At 58.3% G+C, this 22,755-nt stretch overlaps 1 protein-coding gene across 1 annotated transcript in view; it reads left to right on the top strand.

Annotated features, from left to right (window-relative positions):
• Positions 1–18,787: 18,787 nt before the first annotated feature.
• Positions 18,788–22,755, top strand: part of PHACTR3 (phosphatase and actin regulator 3) — a 228,891-nt gene continuing 224,923 nt past the window's right edge. Inside the window, exon 1 of the mRNA XM_051835075.3 lies at positions 18,788–19,064. Coding sequence (XP_051691035.3) covers positions 18,950–19,064 — 115 coding nt within the window. The 5' untranslated portion in view covers positions 18,788–18,949. The remainder of the gene's footprint in view (positions 19,065–22,755) is intronic.

The following is a 22,755-nucleotide window of genomic DNA, read 5'->3' as shown; positions in this document are numbered from 1 at the left end:
GCCAGGAGCCAGGTGCTTCTCCTGGTCTCCCATGGGGTGCAGGGCCCAAGCACCTGGGCCATCCTCCACTGCACTCCCGGGCCACAGCAGAGAGCTGGCCTGGAAGAGGGGCAACCGGGACAGAATCCGGTGCCCCAACCGGGACTAGAACCCGGTGTGCCTGCGCCGCAAGGCGGAGGATTAGCCCAGTGAGCCGCGGCGCCGGCCTAGAATGTGTCTTTAACTCGACGTTTTATAACTGGGCCTCACGCCGACCTGGGGGGCCTGGAGAATTTGTTTCCCAGAACGTGAACTCTGTTCAAGTTAGAGGAAAGCCGAAGGATCAGCGCCCCCTGGTGGTGGCTGGAAGCAGACATGTTTGAGAATTTTTTTCCATTGCAAATTAACAATAAAAGAAAAGAGCTTTGTTTTTATAATTTGTGAGAAACTTTTAAAGATTATTTTGGAAATAAAAACACAATGTTTAACGACGAAATCCCCGTAGAGTTCCGAGGCCCTGTAGACTTTGCCCGTGGAGCCCCCGCAGCAGGGGAGACGTGCTGAGCCCAAGTGTGTGCAGAAGTCGCTTAAACCGTGTGAACAGAGCAGCTCCGCCTCCCACGGCTGCTCTGGCACTGCGGGTCTCCCGATGCGGCCGAGCCCGGGGTTCGCAGCCACGGTCGGCGAGGTTTCCGTTTACCCCCTCATCCTGGAGAGCTGAGAAAGCAGCCACACCCCTTTCATCCAAGGAGCTGAGACGTGGTCAGGCGGCCTGGACATCGGGGCCACAACCCGGGCCATGGGGGACCGTGAGGCCGAACCTATCTAGAGAGCACAGCCATTCCCCTGGGCACTCACCGATTTGTTTCTTAAAGGGTTTGTTTATTTATATATTTGAAGTCGGAGGAGGAGAGAGAGAGAGAGAGAACTTCCAGGACTGGTTTCACTCCCCAAATGGGCGCACTGGCTGGAGGGAGGCCAGGCAGGAAACCAGGAGCCCGGTACTCTGTTCAGGGCTCCCACAGGAGTGGACCTTGAGTGGACCACCTTCCACTGCTTTCCCTTAGCGGAGGGCTGGATTGGAGGTGGAGCCCCCGGGTCTCGAACTGGCGCTGTGATGTGGGAGGCCGGCATCGCAGGTGGTTGCTTAACCCTCCGTGTCCCAAGGCTGGGCACCCGCCCTTCCCCAGCCCTGTCTGGTGATTCTTAACGTGAAGGAGAGGCTGGGGGCACGCGAGCCTGCACAGCCGCCGAGATGGGAGCAGAGGTTTTGGGAGCCTCACAGGGCTGGAGACAGAGAGAGAGTCCGTCACTGCCGCCGAGTCAGCCAGGCTGAGTGCCTGAATCCTGGCGGGAAGGCACAGCCAGCGTGGGAAGATTTATGGCTTTTACTCTCCCGAGCTGTCCCTCAGTATCTCCCACATCCGCATTTGAAATCCAACAGGGACATGGGTGAGGTTGTGGAAGTTTTTCAGCTTTCCAGTGAAAAAGGGCAGAAGGGAAAGAGACTGAACACCAAGTCGCCAAAAGCAAGGTGCACGTTGGGCGGAGCATCGACATTTAAAGCTGTTTGACAGGCCAGCATCCGTGCGATGACTTGCAAACGCACAGGCACAGCTTTGCCGCGTGGCTCCTCAGCTCAGGCCCCACGTGGCTGGGTCTACGAGGCCTGGGCAGCTGGAGATGGCGGCTTCCGCTTACCTGGTGCCTGGCTTCGTCCCTCTCCAAGCTCATTCAGCACCGACAAACAGTTCCTGGCACTTGTAGGTCCCAGGGCCTTCTATTATTTTTTAAAGATTTATCTTTATTTATTTGAAGGGCAGAGTGGCACAGAGAGAGGGAGAGACAGATCTTCCATTCGCCAGTTCAGTCCTCAGATGGCCACAGCAGCCAAGGCTAAGCCAGACCAAAGCCAGGAGCCTGGGGCTCCATCCAGTCTCGCATGTGGGCGGCAAGGGTCTAAGTACTTGGACCGCTCTCTGCTGCTCTCCTAGGCACATTAGCCGGAAGCTGGACCAGAAGCAGAATAAGTGGGACTCACACCAGCGCCCTGGTGTTGCCGGCAGAGGCTAACGCGCCACACCACCACTCCAGCCCCAGGCTGTACTCTTACTGCGGCTCACTTCCAGCTTCTAGAAACTGCTCCCGGGTCTTTTCCAGGTGGCCTTTCCATCCTCAAGGACAGAGACAGAGAGCGCCCCTTGGTGGAATCACTGAACTCAGGAAGGACCCGGCCCCTTTCCAGTGCTCCCCTGGTTGGGCCACGTTCTCCTGGGTCATCTGCCTTTGGTCAGCCAAGAGCAGCCGGTTGCAGGCCAGACGTCTGCTGTGCTCATGTCAGTTCTTCCCACTCGGAGGGGAGGGGACCAACGGCACCTGTCCATCAGGGGTGTCTGCTGGGAGCCTGTGTAGAAATCTCTCACCACAGGCAATCTCGCCACGCAGAAGAGGAAAAAACTAGAGCCCCCTGCCCCCGTCCCCGGCTCTTCATTGAACCCTAGGGGCTGACCTCCAGGAAAGGGATTCGCTGAGTCTTCAAGGGGGCTTAGGGTCTTCTGCTGTCCATCCGCCGGCCCCCCGACTGGGGGCTGGACTGAGCCCTCTCTGGAGGAAGTCAGGTCGCCCCAAGCCACTGCACCTGCATACTAGGACGTCCAGCCACGATGAGAAACCAGCAGGCCAGAATCTGGGCCACAGAAAGTACAGATATTAGAAGTTAGTCACAGAAGTCTTTGGTGTTTCATTTATTAGACATGGACTTGGAAATAATTTTGGTCCATCAAAGTCGAGAAGAGACACCTCTGAGAGTGACTGTTACCGTTGACTGTCGGTTGCTGGGGTGAAGGGTGAAGGGTGGTTGTGAACAGGAAGCACGAGAGCCAGGGTCTTGGGACTGTATGGTGATGAGAACATGCAGACCTTCCCTGGGATCCACCATACAGAGCTAAGCACACCCAGCCCGGAGTGAGTGCAGGCAAAACCGGGCAGTGCAGGCAAGGACTGGCCTGCGTGATTTGACGGCAGGAATCGTAGTTGTCTTTCAGGCCTTCTGTCTGATGCTAAGGCAGGTGGCCAAGCACTGCACTGCCCTTGCTTGCACAGTTATCCTCTCTCAACCGGCCACTTGCAGGACTGTCTTCCCTGTACACAGAACCTGGCTCATTCTGCAACAACTCTGCGAAGACATCATTCTGGAGGGAACTCCTGCACACAGCTCCAACAGGCCAGACCAAACCAAAATGGAGTCACTCATGCTAAATGCCAGGCAATCAACTGAAACCTCAAGGTAGCAGGCGGAGTCCCCAGTCAGACCAGTGTTACCTGACACTGGAGTTCCCAGTCTTCGGGGTTCAGCTCAATGAGGAAGGCCCCTCTGCTGTAGCCCTCACTAGAAATTAACTCATCAGCCATTGTCCCCTTGTCTTTCTGTTCCTTGTTCCTGCCTTGCAGAGTCCACTGTTATGCCACTGAATTGCAAACAAAAGCCAATTACAACTTTATAAATTAGTGGCAATTTTGATTTCCACGTGCTGAATCTTTGTGACCCAGTGACAGTCTCTGCCTTTTGATTGTATTGTTAAACCCATTCACATTTAGTGTTGTTGTTGACAGAGCTGCGTTTACATCTGCTGCTTGTCCTGTCTCTCTCTCTCCCTGTCCCCACCTAATTTACCTTCCCCGCATTCAGTTCCTTCTTTTGCATTAAGCAAATATTTTCTAGTGCTACATTTTATTCTTTGGAGATTTAGCCGTTTTTGGCTATTTTTTAGCAGCTCCTCTTGGGTTTTCTGTGTATTTTTTAAATGTCAGAATCATTTTCAGATTTACACTGAATCCCAGTGAGGCACAGGAAATGTGTGCATATGTATCCCCTTGCTCCATGTTACTGCTATTTTGTATATATGCCATGCCCATATGTATTACAAATTCAACAGTGAGTTGTTGTAATTGTTCCTTTTTATAATTCCATGTCTTTTAAAGAGGCTCAGAAAAGAGAGAAAAGCAAATATGGATATTTATAGTTTGTTATCTTAAATTTTTACTTATTTATTTTTGTTTACTCGAAAGGCTGACTGATAGAGAGGGAGAGAGAGAAGGGGGATGGGGGGAGAGAGAAGTCTCCCTTCTGTGGGCCTACTCCCCAAATGCTGTCAACAGCCAGGGCTGGGCCAACCCAAAGCCAGGAGCCAGGAAGTCCAAGCTGGTCTCCTGTATTGTGGCAGGGGCCCAAGTGCATGAGCCCCCATCTGCTGCCTCCCTGGGTGCGGCAGCAGGAAGCTGGATCAGAAGCGGAGTAGCCAGCGCTTGGTCCAGGGCTCTGGACTGGGGACTGCGGGCATCCAAAGCGGTGGGGTAAGCCACAGTGGCTCCAGGCCTGCCGTGGGGTGGTTGCCTTGGCCTTCTGATTGACCATTTATAGTCTAGTCTGTGTCTCTCTCTGTGGCTCCAAGTCCAGAAGCCGTGTTCCCACCCCCCTCCTCTGTGCACCACAAATTACATTTTTAAACATCGTAAACCCCAAATGCAATTATATGCATTATTGTTTTATTGTGATTGCTTTCCAAATCAACAGAGAGAAGAAAAGAGAAGAAATGTGCACTTAGAGTGTGTTTGTAATTTTTGCATAATTACCTGGCTCAGAACTCTGGTTTTATTTTGACTGTGAATTTGATTTAAAGCCTGATCTCTCTTGTGTTAGTCTGAAAAACATCTTTTAAGATTTTTATAGCAAATTCTAGAAGCATTCTCTTGGGGTTTGCCTATCTGCGAATGCACTTATTTTACTTATTGTAGAAACGTGCTGGTTTTGGGTATGGTTTTCTTTTGGGATAAGTTTTTTTTCAGCACTCTGGTTGTCAGTCTACTTCCTTTTGACACTGATGTCTTTTCTGGAGAGAAGGCAGCCATTCCTCTTACCGGGTTCCTTGTAGGTGCTGAGTTATTTTTCTATCACTGCTGTCATTGTTTCCTTTCAGTTTTGTTCTTCACGTTGAACCCTGGTTGTGGCTCAGTTTGGATTCATCCTCTGGGTTTTGTGTCCTTGGAAGTGTGCATTCATTTTTCTGGGTTTTATAAGGACTATACTATTGCAGCTTAAAATAATAGCAGATTACTATGACCACCAAACAACTGCAGGACTATATAAAGCACTGAGTCTTTAAAGGAAAGACTGAGGGTAGTAAAAGTAGGATAAAAGGAAGGCCAATAGCAAGATGATAAAAGCAAACCCAAGTACATTTTAAGTTTTAGTTACCATAAATGGAATTAATGACCCAATTAAAAGGCAAAGAGAATGATCTTAAACTAGACAAAAAAAAATGTGTTTATTCTTTCAGGGAGTAGTAGGGACATTTGAAGTGAACCTGGAGAAGGCAGACCCAGTACAAACCAGCGGCCAGGGGCTCCCCTCTGCAGACGCCGTGTGTCAGGGTGGACTGGAGAATGCCCTGCGGTCATTAAAGCAGTCACCTCACCTCGCACTGGGAGAAGGATCAATCCCCCGGGGAGTGCTTGCACAGCCACATACGTGTTCATGCCCCTGACAGCGTGGACACACCATGTGCACCTGTGACCACTGGCGCCAAAGGATGCGCTGAGACCGGCACCGGTAGCAAGCAGCCAGGCATTATTCACCCCCTTGCAAGGTGGTGTCTGGCAGCAGGCACCTGGAGACAGGAACCAAACACCCTTTTATCACCTGATGCGCAGGTCCCTTCCCCTACCTCCTCACTGGCTGAGTGCTTTGGGAGTCACAATCTCCCCGGATGTCGCCTAGGACAGGGCAGGTGATTGGGTGCCCACACCAGTTGCTGGGCAAACAGGAGGAGAAGGCGACTGGTTGGGATTAGAGGGTGCGATGCAGGACTGACTGCAAGACTGTCCCGCTTGTTTGTCCAGAACCAGGAATAGGATCCTTGTGGTCACAGATTGCATTACAGATCGTACAAACAGCAATGAGTGCAAGCATGTTTCAGCAAGTTTAGCAGCTGAGTTTTTTTTTTTCCACTTTGTTTTAAAACCCCAGTATGTGCAGCTGGAGGCCTGTGTTATGGCCATACTGAGGCTGGCCATGCGCTTTGAAAATAAACCAAAAAGCATTTTCTTACAACAAGCGCCTCCGAGGGTCTGCAGGGAAATTATTTTAAAGTTGCCATTGCTGGTGAGGGGGTGGGGCTTGGTGAGTAGAAGGAGAAAGGGCAAGTGTTTGTTATGGAGAGGAGCAGGGTTAGGGTCAGACAATTCCATGGGTACAAAGTGCTTTGTCCTGGGTACAAACTGATACAATGTTAAGTGGAAGAGCTTGTTTGTGCTGGAGACCTACACAGAGCTGGGCGACATCCCCTTCACAGGCGACATGCATCTCCTCCGGTGGCAAAGCGCACTCAGCTTGGCTGGGCGCTGCAGAGCAATTACAGGGAGTCAGAGGAGCTGTGTTTCGCCTGTCTGCATGGGCAGAGTGATTCAGACTCCACGGTGAAATGGTGATGGCGATCAGCCAGTCACACAGGCAATGAGGGGTCCTTGTCAGCTGTTCTCACAGACTGCGTCTGCTGCTGAAGCTGCAGAGGCTGGAGGCCCTGGGGATGCCGCAGAGTGGAGCCAACTTTGGAAACAAAGAGAGAAACATTCGCGGTTTGAACAAAACGACGACAAGGCTGAGTCCCAAGTTCGCATCCCTGGATGTCCAGAGACAAGAAAGACTGAAGAACAGGCAGCTGCAGCGAGCTGGGGGCCGTTGAAGAAGACTCTGGAAACAGCAGATTGAGAATGGGATGAGATCCCTAAAACCACGGACGTTCTGACCGGGGAAGTCCAGCTTTCTGCAGCGCTGGCACATGTGCTGGCTTCCTGCTGCCAAAGTTACTTAGTGGCTCAAAACATCACCAATTTATTGAAGTACAGCTCTGTAGCATACGGGTCAGATATGGTTCTCACCAGACAAAAATCAAGGTGTGTGCAGGGCGGCGGCTTCTCGCTCTGGGGTTGAATCCACTTCTTGGCCTTTGATAGCTGCTAGAGGCTGCTGCATTGTTGGTTCACAGCCCCGTCCTCCATCTTGGAAGTCAGCAGTGGTGGGCTGGGTCCTTCCCCAATGGCACCACCCAGAGCCCCTCCTGCCTCCCTCTTCAGGGCCCCCCGTGATGATGTTGGACCCACTTGGATAGTCCAGGGTGTGTTCCCCATTTCTGGGTTGATTGATTGCACCCTTCCTTCCATCACACCCTAGTTTCCCTTTGCGTGTACCACGACGCATGTGTACTAAATGAGAATTGGAGCATCTTTGAGGGCCATTCATTGTTCTGTGAACACAGACTAGAGAAGTAATGGGTAACACGCTCAGGTCTGAAAGTGATGCAGGCTAGGAGCTGAGGCCACCTGCCCCTCCCTGCAGCCTGGCTTGAGTGACAGTCTCGCCTGTGCTGCCCAGCCCCTCCCCTCCAAGCTGCAGGAAAATGCTGCGTCCCTGAAGCTGCCACTCAGGACTGGCACCAAAATAACCCACAAGGCTGCATCCCCGGTGATGGCCTTTAGCTAATCATAATATCATATTAGATGGCCATGGCTGACACTCCTGCTCCCATCATGCACTGGATGCCATGATACTTTGGAGCTTTCCAAAACCAGCCAGGAAGCGGGGGCTGTACCCCCCACCCCGCTGTGCCTGCAGGGAGCGGCACACCCTGAGCCACGCCTGCACTGTGCTTTCAACTTTGCATGTAACCAAGTCTTGCTTATCTGCAGGACTTCACCCACCTCTGGTCCTTGAATTCTTTCTTGTGTTGGAGACAAGAAACTGGACCCCATCACCCTACGAGAGGACGTTCCTACCTTTTGCAGCAGGAACAAACATCTCCGGAGGTGAGAGTGGCTGGAAATACGCTCAGTCCAGAGGAATCCAGGGTTGATAAATGCTTGACAGCTTAGCGAGGCAAGTTGGGAGGGGGGGGCGCATTCTTAATGTCTGTATTTTCTTTTTCCCTTTAAAAGTTCACATCACTCAGCACAGAATAGAAAGATCCTGGGGGAATTCACTTTCTCCCCACCATGACCACTTGCTTCACTGGAGGAGCAGACAGTGCTGAGGGGCGGGGCCCATGCTCCGCCCCTTGGCAGTGTCCTGGGAGGCCACAGGCCCTGAGCAGCAGGTGCAGCTGCTGAGGACAGTGCTCAGGGCTGAGAATCCGGGCCCAGACACGGTGAGCTCGCTCTTCCCACAAAGCTTGGTGTGAGGAGGAAGTAGCAGAGGGCACTGTGCACAGGCAGGGGGGTCCCAGCAGGCCGCTTCGAGAACAGGAGGTGGAAGACCCAATGGGCCTCTCCTGGATGCCTCGGCCCTGCCACCCTTACCCCCACCCCGCGTAGAACACCTGGAGGGGAGATTCGCTTCCTGATCCCAGCAGGATGAGGACTTGGGAGAAATATTTTGATTGACATCAGCCATGCCCTGTCTCTCGTTCCTGATTTGTGCCCAATGCACTTCCTACTTCCTCCCCTCCCCCAACTGGATCATGACCTCAGCTCTGTGACCCCTAGACTTAGGGGAACCTTGGGGTTGGCACAGATGAGTCGGCCTTGGGAGCTGTCACAGGCACTACACGTGGTGTGTGTCCCATCTCCCCAATGACACATAAAGCACAGTGGCCTGGCAGACACTTTAAAGAGAGGAATTTGGGGCTGGGGGAAGGAAGGCGGGGGCCAGGGTGTGAAATGTGTGTGACAGAGACCCACAATGGCACGCCCGTTCAATCTGCAGTGCGTGTGAAGAGTGCACACTTGACGGTAGAAGCGTGGCACATGCTTAGGCAACAGGCTGTCTGTGTCTGGTTCCTTGCAGCCTTCTGGGTGGGATCCTCTCCACCTCCCAGAGGAGGGGCGGGGATTCAGCTCCACCTCCCAGGGGAGGGGCAGGGATTCAGCTCCACCTCCCAGGGGAGGGGCGGGGATTCAGCTCCACCTCCCAGAGGAGGGGCGGGGATTCAGCTCCACCTCCCAGAGGAGGGGCGGGGAATCAGCCCCACCTCCCAGGGGAGGGGCGGGGATTCAGCTCCACCTCCCAGGGGAGGGGCGGGGATTCAGCTGCACCTCCCAGAGGAGGGGCGGGGATTCAGCTCCACCTCCCAGGGGAGGGGCGGGGATCCTCTCCACCTCCCAGGGGAGGGGCGGGGATTCAGCTCCACCTCCCAGAGGAGGGGCAGGGATTCAGCTCCACCTCCCAGGGGAGGGGCGGGGATCCTCTCCACCTCCCAGGGGAGGGGCGGGGATTCAGCTCCACCTCCCAGGGGAGGGGCGGGGATTCAGCTCCACCTCCCAGGGGAGGGGCGGGGATCCTCTCCACCTCCCAGGGGAGGGGCGGGGATTCAGCTCCACCTCCCAGAGGAGGGTGGGGATTCAGCTCCACCTCCCAGAGGAGGGGCGGAGATTCAGCTGCACCTCCCAGGGGAGGGGCGGGGATTCAGCTCCACCTCCCAGGGGAGGGGCGGGGATTCAGCTGCACCTCCCAGGGGAGGGGCGGGGATTCAGCTCCACCTCCCAGGGGAGGGGCGGGGATTCAGCTCCACCTCCCAGGGGAAGGGCGGGGATTCAGCTCCACCTCCCAGGGGAAGGGCAGGGATTCAGCTCCACCTCCCAGGGGAGGGGCAGGGATTCAGCTCCACCTCCCAGGGGAGGGGCAGGGATTCAGCTCCACCTCCCAGGGGAGGGGCGGGGATCCTCTCCACCTCCCAGGGGAGGGGCGGGGATTCAGCTCCACCTCCCAGAGGAGGGTGGGGATTCAGCTCCACCTCCCAGAGGAGGGGCGGAGATTCAGCTGCACCTCCCAGGGGAGGGGCGGGGATCCTCTCCACCTCCCAGGGGAGGGGCGGGGATTCAGCTCCACCTCCCAGGGGAGGGGCGGGGATTCAGCTCCACCTCCCAGGGGAAGGGCGGGGATTCAGCTCCACCTCCCAGGGGAAGGGCAGGGATTCAGCTCCACCTCCCAGGGGAGGGGCAGGGATTCAGCTCCACCTCCCAGGGGAGGGGCGGGGATTCAGCTCCACCTCCCAGGGGAGGGGCGGGGGTCCTCTCCACCTCCCAGGGGAGGGGCGGGGATTCAGCCCCGGGTGTCTCCTGCTCAGTGTGCTATGGACTTGCAGGAGCTGCATTCACACGGAAAGGAAACTGCATTTTAGATTTTAAAAGCCATGGATTTTGCTTGAGTAATATATAGGGTTAAAGTAAGATTTAATGATTAAGGCGGGGCTGGTGCTGTGGCGTAGCCGGTAAAGCAGCTGCCTGCAGTGCTGGCATCCCATATGGGCGCCAGTTCAGGTCCTGGCTGCTCCACTTCCGATCCAGCTCCCTGCTGTGGCCTGGGAAAGCAGTGGAAGATGCCCAAGTCCTGGGCCCCTGCACCCACGTGGGAGACCCGGAGGAGGCTCCTGGCTCCTCACTGCCTCCCTGTAACGCCGGCTTCAAATACATGGATCTCTTAAAAGATAATAAGGGAGTTTTGAAATCGAGTTTTGTGGCTCTCCTCACTCGGCCGCCAGGCTGTGCAGGAGCGAACAGCACTTACCTGGGCAGACTTGGAGAATCTCGTCTGCAATACCTGGAGTGGCCACCAGCTGGCGCCTGATAAACTTCGAATTTATGGGGCTCCTGCAGACTAGAAAGCCAAGTTTTGAGGCTGCTGCTTCCTTGTTGTTATTCCTATTTCTGTAAGCGTTACTGTCTTCTCCTCCACAGCTCACACCTCACTCCCCCACGCCCCCCCCCCCCCAGCCACTCTGGGACTACTCTGGGCCCTTTTTAAACTTGGAGCAGCATCCCTGATCCTGGCCCCACCGGGCCTTGCTTGTGCTTTGCGAGCTCCCGCTGTGTGCCAGGCTTTGTGCCAGGAGCCTGCAGGTGGCATCAGTGAGGAAGCTGGCAGGGCTGGCGGTGCTGTGGGCCAAACCCAGGGCTGGGAGCTTCCATCTCCCATCTGCAGAGGCCAAGAATGGAGGAGGGTGCCTGGCCGCCAGGCCCCTGCATGGAGGCTGGGGCCGCATGGCCCGCCCCTCAGGAGCTGGAACCAGCAAGGAGGTTGGTCTCCACGGGAAGTGACAGGCGCAGGGCTGCAGGGAGGGGTACCCCAGCCCCTGGCAGGGCACTCCCAGGCCAGCTGGTGCAGGAAATGTACTCTGGAGGAGGCAGAACAGAACAAGGGGAGATGAGAAATGTCCAAGGGCACATGGCCCCAGGTTTGGCCCCCAGCTATCTCCCCCTCCAAGACTTTAAAGATTTACTTATTTGTTTGTTTGAAAGGTAGAGTAACACAGAGAGAGGAGAGATAGAGAGAGGCGATCTTCCATCTACTGGCTCACTTTCCAAATGGCTGCAGTGGCCAGGGCTGGGCCAGGTTGAAACCAGAAACCAGGAGCTTCACTCAGGTCTCCCTCATGGGTGCAGGGGCCCAAGCACTTGGGTCGTCTTCTGTTGTTTTCCCAGGTGCATTCACAGGGAGCTGGATCGGAAGTGGAGCAGCCAGGACTCAAACCAGCACCCATGTGGGATGCTGGCATTGCAGGTGGTGGCCTCACTCATCCAGCCAGCCTCATGCACTCATTGGACAGCGGGAGCCCAGGGCTCAGAGAGGTTAAGGGGCTGCCTGCAGTTGCACAGCTCCTTAGAGGCGGAGTGAGAGCCAGGAAGGCTGCCTGCAGGGTCCAGCCCACGTGGACGGTGGCTCAGGGAGGAGACAGCTCCGTAAAGCCACAGCCCACTCACCCTCAGCCTAAGCCGGGACCCAGAGGGGCTGGGGCAGGGCAGACGCTGCCGCCGGCAGGCCCGGCTTCTCGCAGGAGTCCCTCCAGACACCAGGGACTGTCAGTCTTGATTCACCTGAGCAATCGCTTCCTGGCATCCCCTATGGTTGCCGGTTCTAGTCCCGGCTGCTCCTCTTCCAATCCAGCTCTCTGCTGTGGCTTGGGAAAGCAGTAGAAGATGGCCCAAGTCCTTTGGGCTCCTGCACCCACGTGGGTGACCCTGAAGAGGCTCCTGGCTCCTAGTTTTAGATCAGCTTAGCTCCAGCCATTGTGGTCATTTGGGGAGTGAACCAGCAGAATGGAAGATTTCTCTCTCTCTGGCTTTGCCTCTCTCTGTAACTCTTTCAAATAAATAAAATAATTCTTTTTTTTTAAAGTGTACAACGGAGTGGTTTTCAGTGTGTTCACCAGGTTGTGTAACCATCACCACTACCCAACTCTAGGGCATCGTGTCACCCCCCAGATACCCTGTACCCGTTCAGCGTCTCCCCAGCCTCCGTCCCTTGGCCTTGGAGGTCACTGAGCTACTTTCTGCTCCTGTGACTGAGCTGTCCTGGATGTTTTGTGCAAACGGAGCCCAGCGCTGCCAGGGTTTTGCCTGGTTCCCCCTCAGCACAGCCTCTCTGAGGTCCACCACGACACGGTGTGAATCAGTGCAGCCTTTGGTTTTCTTTTTTAGGTCATGGACAGGCAGGTGGATTTCAACAGTAAGCTTGCAGCTCTCGCCTTTAAGCAAGGAAGCTACAGTAACGATGGCAGGAATAGGGAATACGCCGTCAGATGTGTCAAAGTTCCTTCCGCACTTTCTTCAACACTGACCAACAAGCAGATGCGGGCCACAGGCACTGCGCTTGGCCAACCTGAGCCAACCCGGGCTGCTGCTTCCACGACCCTGGCCTCAGGCGGAGGCGGACGAGGAGCCTGAAATGGGTCTTCACCGGCACGTGGGTGACCGCTGCCGTGCAGTCTGAGGACCGGCGCTGGTGACCCGGGCGGAGTCCCTGCCCTCTGCCGTTACACCGGGTCTCTGGGGACCCGAGAAGCGCTGCTTCCTTTCTCTTCATTCAGCACAGATGCCGCCGAGTCAGCAGGCTGAGAAGCAATTGCACAGCGGAGACGCCAGCTACAGAACCCTCCAGACGCTGCCACCTGCTGCTCTGCCCTTGAACCTCTGCTTCGGGGCTTTAGGGAGCACAAACCCGTGCAATGCGTCAGCAGTCCATCCAACGCAGGCAAACTACATCACGGTGTCTGGTGTCTGACTCATCCAGAGAGGAGCGACGCCCAGGTAGCATGTCCTTAACCCTTCTTCTCCATCAAGGCGTTGGCATAACCTGGCTGGGTTTGAATTGGGACCTCAGCAGCTTCCATCGCAGCCAGGGCAAAGTCAGCAAAGAATCTGGCACTGGCGGAGGCAGCCTGGGCCGTGATGTGTGCCCTGGAGAGGCGTCGTCCTCTGCAGGTTGCCATCGAGGCCTTCGAAGACGTCATCACAGCCAAACGTGCGGAGCCCACGTGCGGAGCAGCCAGCGCGAGCCGGAGCCCAGCCAAACCACGGACACCAGCCTCTGTAAGCGTGGCCGAGAGTCCGTTAACTATGCCGCCGCACAGTAAATCCAGGAGGACACAGCACTGTGGCAGCCACAACTCAAGACCCCACCGAAGCCACACAGTGCATAAAACTTGCACCACTGAGTGGATGTGCCACGTGACACCCACGCGCTGGCCCCCTGGTGAACGTGAGTACTGGGCAGCTTCTGCTTTGTGGTCCTTGGGAATGATGCTGTGGCCTTTCACAATCAGGCCGGGTGTGACCCTGGCTCCTGGCCCCGGGCTGCAGGTCTGGGATTGCAGTCACCGGGTCACCTTTGCTCTCCGAAGCACTGCCAGGCCGACCGCCCAGACCGCTTTATTTTATGTCCTGATGATTTATTTCTAATTATTTAGTGATACCCCACAGTGTCTTACAGAGGTTGTTTTTTTTTAGATGTATTTATTTATTTGAAAGGCAGAATTAGAGAAAGGCAGAGGCAGAGAGAGAGAGAGAGAGAGGTCTTCCGTCTACTGGTTCACTCCCCAGATGGCCACAATGGTTGGAGCTGAGCTGATCTGAAGCCAGGAGCCAGGAGCTTCTTCCAGGTCTCCCACATGGGTGCAGGGGCCCAAGGACTTGGGTCATCTCCCACTGCTTTCCCAGGCCACAGCAGAGAGCTGGATCAGAAGTGGAACAGCAGAGACTTGAACCGGCGCCCATATGGGATGCTGGCACTGCGGGCAGCAGCTTTACCCACTACACCACAGCGCTGGCCCCTTTACAGAGGTTTTGAAACAGTTTCCACTCATACTGAAACCACAAGGAGGCTTCATAAAGTTCGTGGAAAATGGAATTAAAAGATAAGCTAGATACAAAAATCTTCAAAGTTTTCAGTGAGCTTTTTTTTTTTTAAAATTTGGAAGGCAATCTGAGACAGAGAGAGAGAGGGAGAGGGAGAGGGAGAGGGAGAGGGAGAGGGAGAGGGAGAGGGAGATGGAGAGGGAGACGGAGAGGGAGATGGAGAGGGAGACGGAGAGGTTTTCCATCTGTTGGTTCACTCCCCAAATGTCCACAATAGCCAGAAGCCAGGGGCCAGGAATTCTGAGTCTCCTGTGTGGGTGCTGATTGTCAGGCACCCGAGCACTTGGGCCACCTTCCTCTGCCTCCCCAGGCGCATTAGCAAGGCGCTGCATCAGAAGCAGGGTGGCTGGGCTTAGGACCGACGCTTTCATATGGGCGCCTTCACAGGGGGCTTAACCCACAAGGCCAGCCCCTTCTATGGGCTTTTTAAAGACCCCTCCTTATGGAGAGAAATATGGGCACATATTGGCTAGAATGCAAATGGGGTGCATTTTAGGGAGCTCAGAGGTATCTGGCACCTGCCCCCACCACTGTAGGCGCCCCCACCCAGCCCCTACCTCAGATACCCCAAGGGAGCACCTGAGCCCTGGGGGAGCGTGAGAGCTGGGCTCATCCTCGCGGCCAGCAGAGGGCGCCTGTCCTGGGAAGCACAGTTTCCGTGGGGTTCTCCAGAGCAGAAGGGCAAACCCCCCCCCCCGGAACACCCTCCCCCGGAACACCCCCCACCCCCCGGAGAAGGGTGAGGGGTTCAGGTGTGCACCCGAGCCAGTAGTGCGCCAGAGACAGCTGCTGGGCAGCCTCACGCCACAGCAGTCTGGCCTTCAGGGGCCACTGGGCACTCCCATAAATGCTGAGCGGCGAGGCTCTGAGGGTCCACGCGAGAGGTGGGGCCCAGCACCCAGCCCGCCGTGCGCACCCTGGAATGACTGACAGCCACCCCGTCTGCACACCGCAGCTGACTCAGAGACGGTTAGAGGGTGGCAGGCTCTGGGCGTCAGGGAGCTGGTCCCTGGGAGGGCAGTGTCACGGCGTGCCTGGACAGCGCCAGTCCGTGGGTTTTCACGTGGACAAAGGACTTGAGAGCATCATGGGAGTCCCAGACGACCGAGGCTTTGCAGGGAAGTGAAGTTCTGTTTCAAGTCCAGTCGTCCACAGAACTTGGGGAGCTCCTTTGTGTATCATACGCATCTGCACCTACACTGGGTTCTGTGAAGCCAAGTCTGACGTCCCTAGGTTGTCCGAGACATGAGCCCCGGTCCCCTGCCCTTACCTAGGGGTACCCTGGGAAGCCTTCCCGGGTTGCTCGTGCAGCCTCCTGCAGGAGCTCAGATGCACAGAGAGCGGCAGTGAACTCTGCTCAGGCCTGTGGGTGCTGGGGCTGGCGGCGTGCGCACAGCCGTTCCTGCCCCTAATTTCCTGGGTCTCCTGCAATGGGAAACATAGTACCCTCACTAACAGCCTTATCAAGAGCCTCCGGATGGTGACGGCTGGGCATGAGTCCAAGTGCGGGACCCTTGTGAGCAGGACCCCACCCCACCCCGGCCGTGTAACTGCCTAGGTCACGGCCACGCTGCCCCCTTTTCCCTCTGACCTGGGCAAGAGGAACTGGCTGAGCGCCAGTGTCCTGTTTGGCTCCCACCTGCCCCTTTGCCCCGCCCACTCCCTCCTCCCTGACACCAGCACACTGCTGGGTGACAGTGCTTGGCTCAAAACACGGAGCTGAGGGCTTAAGAAGCCTGGAGCCACGGGGAAGGCGAGGTTACCTGGGGCTATGGCTGCTGTGTGCTCGGGTCAAGCCATGCCCGACACGGCCCCCTCACCTGGTCTCTCCAAGGACCCAGGCCTTAGTATCCTTTTGATCCGGCCAGATGGCCTCCATGTCAGCCCCCGGAGATGAAAATGTCATGGTGGAAAAGGGGCTCCACGTGGGGCCGGTGGCTTGGCCAAGTGGGTGCCCCACGCTCGTGGTCGCAGGAGAGCTGCCCCACACAGCTCCTGCCGTGTCCCAACGGTCAGCCCCGTAGCCGAGGGGGAATGCCCAGCGGGGGCTTTGGCGTCGGATCTCTCAGTCTCTGGACTGTGGCAGGGCCTAGGGCTTGGGTCCATTTTCCTGACCCTGGGCTGTGCCGGTGGGGGCTGGCCCAGCCTCCTGTGGTCCAAGTCAGCCCCTCCAAGGGCCTTCCTGGGAGAGAGAGGTGACACACAGGGCTGACCCTAGGGACTGCAGAGTGGCTGGGGGAATCTTTGCCCTACAGGATTCCTTGTGGGGGCTGGGCCCATCATCTGAGCTGCTGGGAAGCGATGTGGCTCAGAGGGCAGGACCCCAGGCTCCAGGGACCCTTGTCTGGGGTTGAACTTTGCTCTACCCGCGTTCCAGCCACAGGGCCTTCAGTAACACCTAAAAATGCGGCGGGTTCATCTCCTCCCAATCCGTTGTGGAGATGGGCAGAGCCTGGCCTGCAGCAGGTGCCCCATGCACGGAATCAGCACCTTCTCTTTAGGGGAGAGCCTGCGGGCGCTCAGGGTGTACAGGGACCCCCCAGCTCGGCCGTGGTCCTCAGGGCGGCAGCTGGGCCCGGCTGGCAGGCTTCTCTGACCGTGTGGCCTGGCCAGGCCTTGGAGACCCATCAGCTGAGGTCGTACTTTGTCCACGTGCAAGTAGGTGAGTGGCAAGGAAGGCCCTGGTGCACATGCGGGAGGCAGAGCCCCAGAGCCCCGTGCCGCACCAGAGGCAAGGGGTGGGGGAGGGGGCCACAGGAATGAGCGCACGCGGGTTCTCTTTGCACCTTGGGTCTGTCTCCCAGGGTGTCGGCTGGGGGCGGGGACTGAAAAGCCCAGCCCTCCACAGGGCCGCCCTCAGGCACAGCTGGCCCCAGGTGCTTCAGCTGACGATTCCAGCAGCCACAGAACGCCCCCGCCCTGGGCTCCTCTGGTGTGGGTTCGGTGGTCCCCAGGAGTCCAGGCCGGTCCCCTGCAGTGCAGGGCTTCTCTCTCCTGGCTCCGCAAAGTCCCACGTGTGAAACAGCTCTCCCGTCCCAAGCAGTAAGGACAGGGGGAGGGAGGATGCTGATTGGTCAGAGCTGGTCACAGGCCCAGGACAAGGGCGGCAAAGCAGGTGGCCTGGAGAGGCCAGGGCCACTTCTGTTCTCTGGGGCGCAGTGGATGCGTGGTGTCGCCTGTGCTGGGATCCGTGGGTGCCCGCGGTGCTGGGGGCTTGGAGGAGGGAGGACCACCTGCCGAGGGTGGCTCAGGGGGGAGTTCACTGCTGGGTTTGCAGTGAGGAGAGAACAAGGACTGTGTACAAGCACGGGGTTGACTCCACCCTCCCATGGCCCTCTGGGGCAAGGTACTGTACTCCTCCAAGCCTCAGTTTCTCCCTCAGAAAAGCAGGGCTTGGTAACAGCCGCCCTGGGAGAGCTGGTGGGACAGGACAGAAGGAAGCAGGGCGAGGGATGGAGCAAGGGGCTCACAGAGGCACGCTGGGGAGTTGCACCGTATCACCTGTGAGGTGTGCTTGAGGCACAGCGCAGCCCAGTGTTGGCGGCTAGCTGTCACTGTTGAGTTCTGAAGGGGAGGCGAGACGTGGTGGGTTACAGGGGGTAGGATGCCGCCCCCATCCACCTCCCGGCTCTGTGCTCTGCAGCTATGAGGCCGGAGCCGGTGGAGCGGCTGGGGGACTGGATGGGGGCTCCCGAGGCCTTGGCGGAGCTGTGAAAACTTCCAGTGGTGGTGGGGGGCTTCTCTGGGGCTTGGGCTCGGAGCCCCCCGAGGGATGAAGGCTCCTGGTACCCCTCCTGGTGGCCTGGCTGCCCGGATGCTGATGAAGTCCCTGGGCCTGTCTGAGGCCAGGGACTGCCTCCAAGGTGCTTGTGGGTGAAGGGGTCTCCAGATTGTGCCCCCTGCTGGGGGAGCTGGGAGCGGCACGGGTGAGTTCTTGGTTCTTGAGGGAGTTGGCTACAAGCATGACCCCAGAAGGCTAGATCTTTTGGTGTCTTTATTTATATTTTTTAAAGATTTATATGATTTGGTTTGAAAGGCATATTCAGAGGGAGAGAAAGAGCGCGGTCTTCCATCCACCGGTTCACTCCCAGATGGCTGCAACCACTGGAGCTGGGCCAGGCCGAAGCCAGGAGCCAGGAGCTTCGTCCAGGTCTCCCACGTGGGTGCAGGGGCCTAAGCACTTGGGCCATTCTCTGCTGCCTTCCCAGGCCATTAGCAGGGAGCTGCATTGGAAGTGGAGTGGCTGGGACTCGAACCGGTGTCCCTGTGAGGCGCCTGCTTTGCGCGGGACAGCTTGTCTTTTACAACAGTGTTTATTTCAAGGACAGACAGGACACCAGCCAAGGAGTCTCCAACATTAGGCAGCATCAGGTGCTCGCTAGCGTCCGGATCCCCGCCATTTCTTCATCCTCCCCAAGCCCATTTTACACACTGGAACACTGAGGCTCTCACAGGTCCAGGGACTTGCCCAGGGTCCCAGAGCGGTTCCAACTCCTCCCACCCCGCTGTCACTTTAACGTTTCCAGGGCATCCCTGAAGGCCCCGCGCAGCGCAGAAGTCGCCACCGCTGCGGCCGCCAGGGCCAGCCTGCAGACCCAAGCAGGATCAGGGAGGCAAGGTCACGGCGGAGCCCCTCTGCGCCCCCGCCCAGCAGAGGGGCCGGCCTCGCGTGGCGGCGCCGCCCAGGCCTGGGTCCCGCCCCGCCCTGCCGGCGCCTGCCCGCCGCCGCGACTCGGCCCCTCGCTCCGCGGGGCGGACGCAGCCCCGGGACTCTGGCGGCCTCCGCGGGATGCGCGGCCGAGGCGGGGGGCGCGCCCGCTGGCCCACGACTCTGCACTCGCTGCTGCGCGCCTTCGGGACCCGGGACGCCGCCGCCGCCGCCGCAGCCCGAGGCCCGGCGCAAGGTAAGCGCGCGCCGCGGGACCGGGGTGCCGGCTGGACGCGGGATTGCGGACGAGCCCCGCCGGAACCCGCGCCCGGCCCTTGGCCGCTGCGGGAGGCCAGGGTGCCCGCGCGCCCCCAGCCAAGGGGCCAGGCTCCTCCGGACTGCGGCAAAGCCGCGAGGCTGTCCCCACTCCGGGGCAGGGCGGGCGGCGTTGGAGAGCGCGCGCTGGGGTAGGACGGCCCCGGGTTTGGAACAGCCCCTGGCTAGCGGCAGGATCCCCTGCGCCTGGTTCTTGACCCCGCGCCGCGTCGGTTTCAGCATCTGTGGCATCGGGGGCGACTGGGTTCTTGGGACTTGGGAGCAGTAGTTGGGATCTCTCGTGGGCAGCGTTCGCCCCCCAGGGAGAGCCCCGCCTCCGTTCCGTCTTCTTCTCCAGGGAGGACCGCAGGCCTGGCCCCACTGGGTCGGGCCCCTGCACCTGTCCTGCAGTCCCCTGGCCCTGGAGCAGAGCCAGCCCGAGTTAAAGCGACCGGATCTCTGGAGAGGGGCCGCGAGGGAACTGGGGAGTGGTGAGAGCCCTGCCTGGGCCAGGGAGGAGGTGCTGGGCAGCAGGGGAGGACTCAGGTCACCTGGGGACCAGGCCAGCCCGAGTGGAGGAGAATTAGGCCCCTTGGCAAACATCCCCTCGGGGACTGTAGTCCAGGGCTTCTGCGCCCACCCCGGTCCTTCCAGAGCTCCTGTGCCCCAGGTGATCCCAGGGTCAGGCCCATCAGGAAAGTCAGGTTTTAGGAGCATGTGTGCTTCTTATCAGAGGCGCTCACGGGGTGGGTGTGGGTGTCATCCTGCTGGCCCCCCCCCCCCCCCAGCAGTTTTGGTTGTCACTCTTGGCGTGTATGTGGGGCCACTGGCATGCAGTGTGGAAAGGCAGAGAAGCCGCCAGATACCGCAGGATACCTGCTGGGCCCCTCCCACCTCACCACCAAGCAGTCGATGAGTGGGAGATGTTGGGGCTGAGGTTGGGAAACCCTCGGTGGAGGCTGGAGGGGGCAGGGACGCTGGGGTGGTGGGGTCCGGGGGTCTGCTCCAGGAGCCTGCTCTGTGCCAGGCCCTCGGAGCACTTGCAAGCATCAGAACCTGTGAGGGAGGAGCTCCTGGGCAGAGCTGGGGACCAGTGTGTCCCCCTCTGGTGGGGACAGCACCCCCTACCCAGGTCTGCACCCAGCAGGTGCGTAGGAGCCCCGCTTCCTCTCCCTCCAGCATCCTCCCCCCATCAGCAACATGTGGGCGCCCAGCGTGCTGTCATGCTCATTGCCGGTAGGATTTGGCGGAAGGACAGTTCCGACCTTGACCTTCGGCCCTGTGGCAGAGCCGTTGTGAGTTATGTGACCCGTCTGCGTCTTCCCGGGACCCTGTACCTGCTCTGCGTGCTCCCTTCAGGCTCCGGGCCTTCGAGAAAGGGTGCATGGCCTCTGGGCTGTGCTGTATGGCAGGGCTCAGCAGCTGCTGGCCCACTTTTGGGCAGGAGGAAGCAGAGAGTGTAGTCAGTGGGTCAGCACGCATCGCTGGGCTGGGGCTAGGGTCAGGGCCAGGAGGAGCTGCCGGGCCCCAGGGTGTTTCTCCTTGTGGAGGGAGGAGGGGGACGTGTGTGGCAGGGGACGCAGCAGAACAGATAGTGTCCGTGCAGGGGCGCGCTAGGGAGAAGGGGGCCCAAGAGGGGGGAAGGGTAGGGGCTGCATTAGCCAAGGTGGCCTGGGGAGTTTGGCTTCAGACCTGAGCTGGGGGGAGGGAGCTGTGTGAAGGTGGGGAGTGCGGGCGTCCAGCAGGGGCCCCAGGTGCAGATTAGCTCAGGACTGGGGAGCTGCGGAGGGCGGCTGAGGGTGGTGAGTAAGGCAGACCGACGGGGCCGTGTTTGGGGAGGGGGCAGGAGGGGGTCCTGACGAGGCCCTGGGATGTTGTGCGCATGGTCCGAGGGTGCTGGCAGTTGCAGGCTGAGGAACCTAGGAAGCAGATGGCCTGTGTTATCTGAGACGAGGCTCATCCTGGCCGCTGGGGGGCAGAGGACGAGAGGGTAACACCGGGGGTGCGCACAGGAGATGCACGGGGCCTTCCAGAGGGGGGGCTGCCAGGGCCAGCTGCTGACCTGCGTGAGCAGTGGGAGGGCAGCGGTGTGGCCAGGGAGGAAAGGGTGCGGTGCTGGGGTGGAGAGGCCATGTCCTGTAGGGTGGGCAGATGTGGGTCTGGGGCTTGGGGCTGCAGTTGGCCTGCTGGCTCCGATCTGTGGTTCATCGGGGTGGGGCTGGCACAGAATGAAGGTCACTCGGCGTGGGGGTCCCAGGAGGAGAGGGTGGCTGTTAGGACCCTGGTCCAAATGCGGGTTTTGGTTTGGAGCAAGGTGCTGGGCCCCCAGGACAGGCCGAGGCTGTGAGTCCACAGCTCTGTGGCCATTCTGATGGCCGGAGCGTGACAAGGTCCTCCTGACCTCATTCCTTCTGGAACCAGGACTTGTCCAGCTGCCACTGAGGCCTGGCTCCCTTGATTTGTGTGGCTGCTTCCCGGTGAATCTTAATTCCCAACCTTAAAGGGATAATGTGCTATTTCGGGGCTTTAATTTAGATCAAATTAGGCACTCGTTCTTACCGACTTCGAAGTCTGATTAGGAAGTGCTGACTCGTACCGGGTTATTTCTGCATCAAATGAGGTTTTCGTTCTACCTTTTTCTTAAGTTTTTTTTTTTGAAGGGAAAGGCATGATGGATGAGATCATGACAGGTCCCAGCTGATGCTCATTAATGGTTGAGGCTTGAGGCGCCACAGGGGGCGGTTTGGAATCGGGGCCTGGTTCCTCTGTGAGCTCAGAGCCGGGCAGAGCAGGGCTCCCGGATGGCCGGGACTCCGGGGTCCCCCCGCGGCTCTGGAGCTGAGCTGCCAGGTTCTTTTGAAATCCGAATGACAACCAGCTGGCTCTGGTAGCGAGAGTGAAATGGACCAGACCTGCAGAAGCAGAGGACTGGCTTGTGGGCTCAGGGAACAGCAGCCCCAGAGCACAGGTGGCAGTGGCTCCAGCTAGCATCTCCGTGCCGGTCCTGGGCCCAGGCTGGCTCACGTCACTGGCCCTGGCTCTAGTGACCACAGCCAGAGCCTGCTGAGAGCCCAGCACCCAGGCCTCCCCCAGCCAGGATGGAGCCCACGTGCCCTCGGTAGCTGGGCCTGAGAATCCCGCCGGGAAGGCAGGGGACCGTCAGCAGGAGATGGGGCCCAGCACAAGTGCACCTGCCCCTCGGCGGTGTGGGAACCCCTCCCCTGTGCTCACCTGACCTGCAGAACCCACTGTGGCTTCGGCTTCCTTTCCTGTGACAAGTGTGTGCTTGGAGATGGGAAGGCAGAGTTGGGACGTCCCACAGCAGGTGACAGCCCCTTCAGTGTTGTGATCTAGTGCAAGGTCTTCCTGTCCCTCTTGGGTTCCTGCCCAGGTGCTCAGGGCACACCTGCCTTGCTCTGGTCCTTAGGCCTGCTGCTTCTTCAACTTCACTTTCTCACCTCTTGGTCCTCGTCCCAGGCACCTGCCATCCCATCAGATATAGGGCAGCCGTCTGCCGATGAACCTGGCCGACTACGAAGTTGATCGCTCCATTTTTAAGGGAAGGCGGCGATCTTTGGAACAAGTCTGGGCCTTACAGATAATTTTTTGGAAGCATGGATATCGTGTTGTCC

The sequence above is a fragment of the Oryctolagus cuniculus genome, chromosome 11, assembly GCF_051225735.1.
Source record: "Oryctolagus cuniculus isolate XC-2025 breed Fujian yellow rabbit chromosome 11, ASM5122573v1, whole genome shotgun sequence".
NCBI classification, from domain to species: Eukaryota; Metazoa; Chordata; class Mammalia; order Lagomorpha; family Leporidae; genus Oryctolagus; species Oryctolagus cuniculus.
This window is presented reverse-complemented; position numbering and strand designations above follow the sequence as displayed.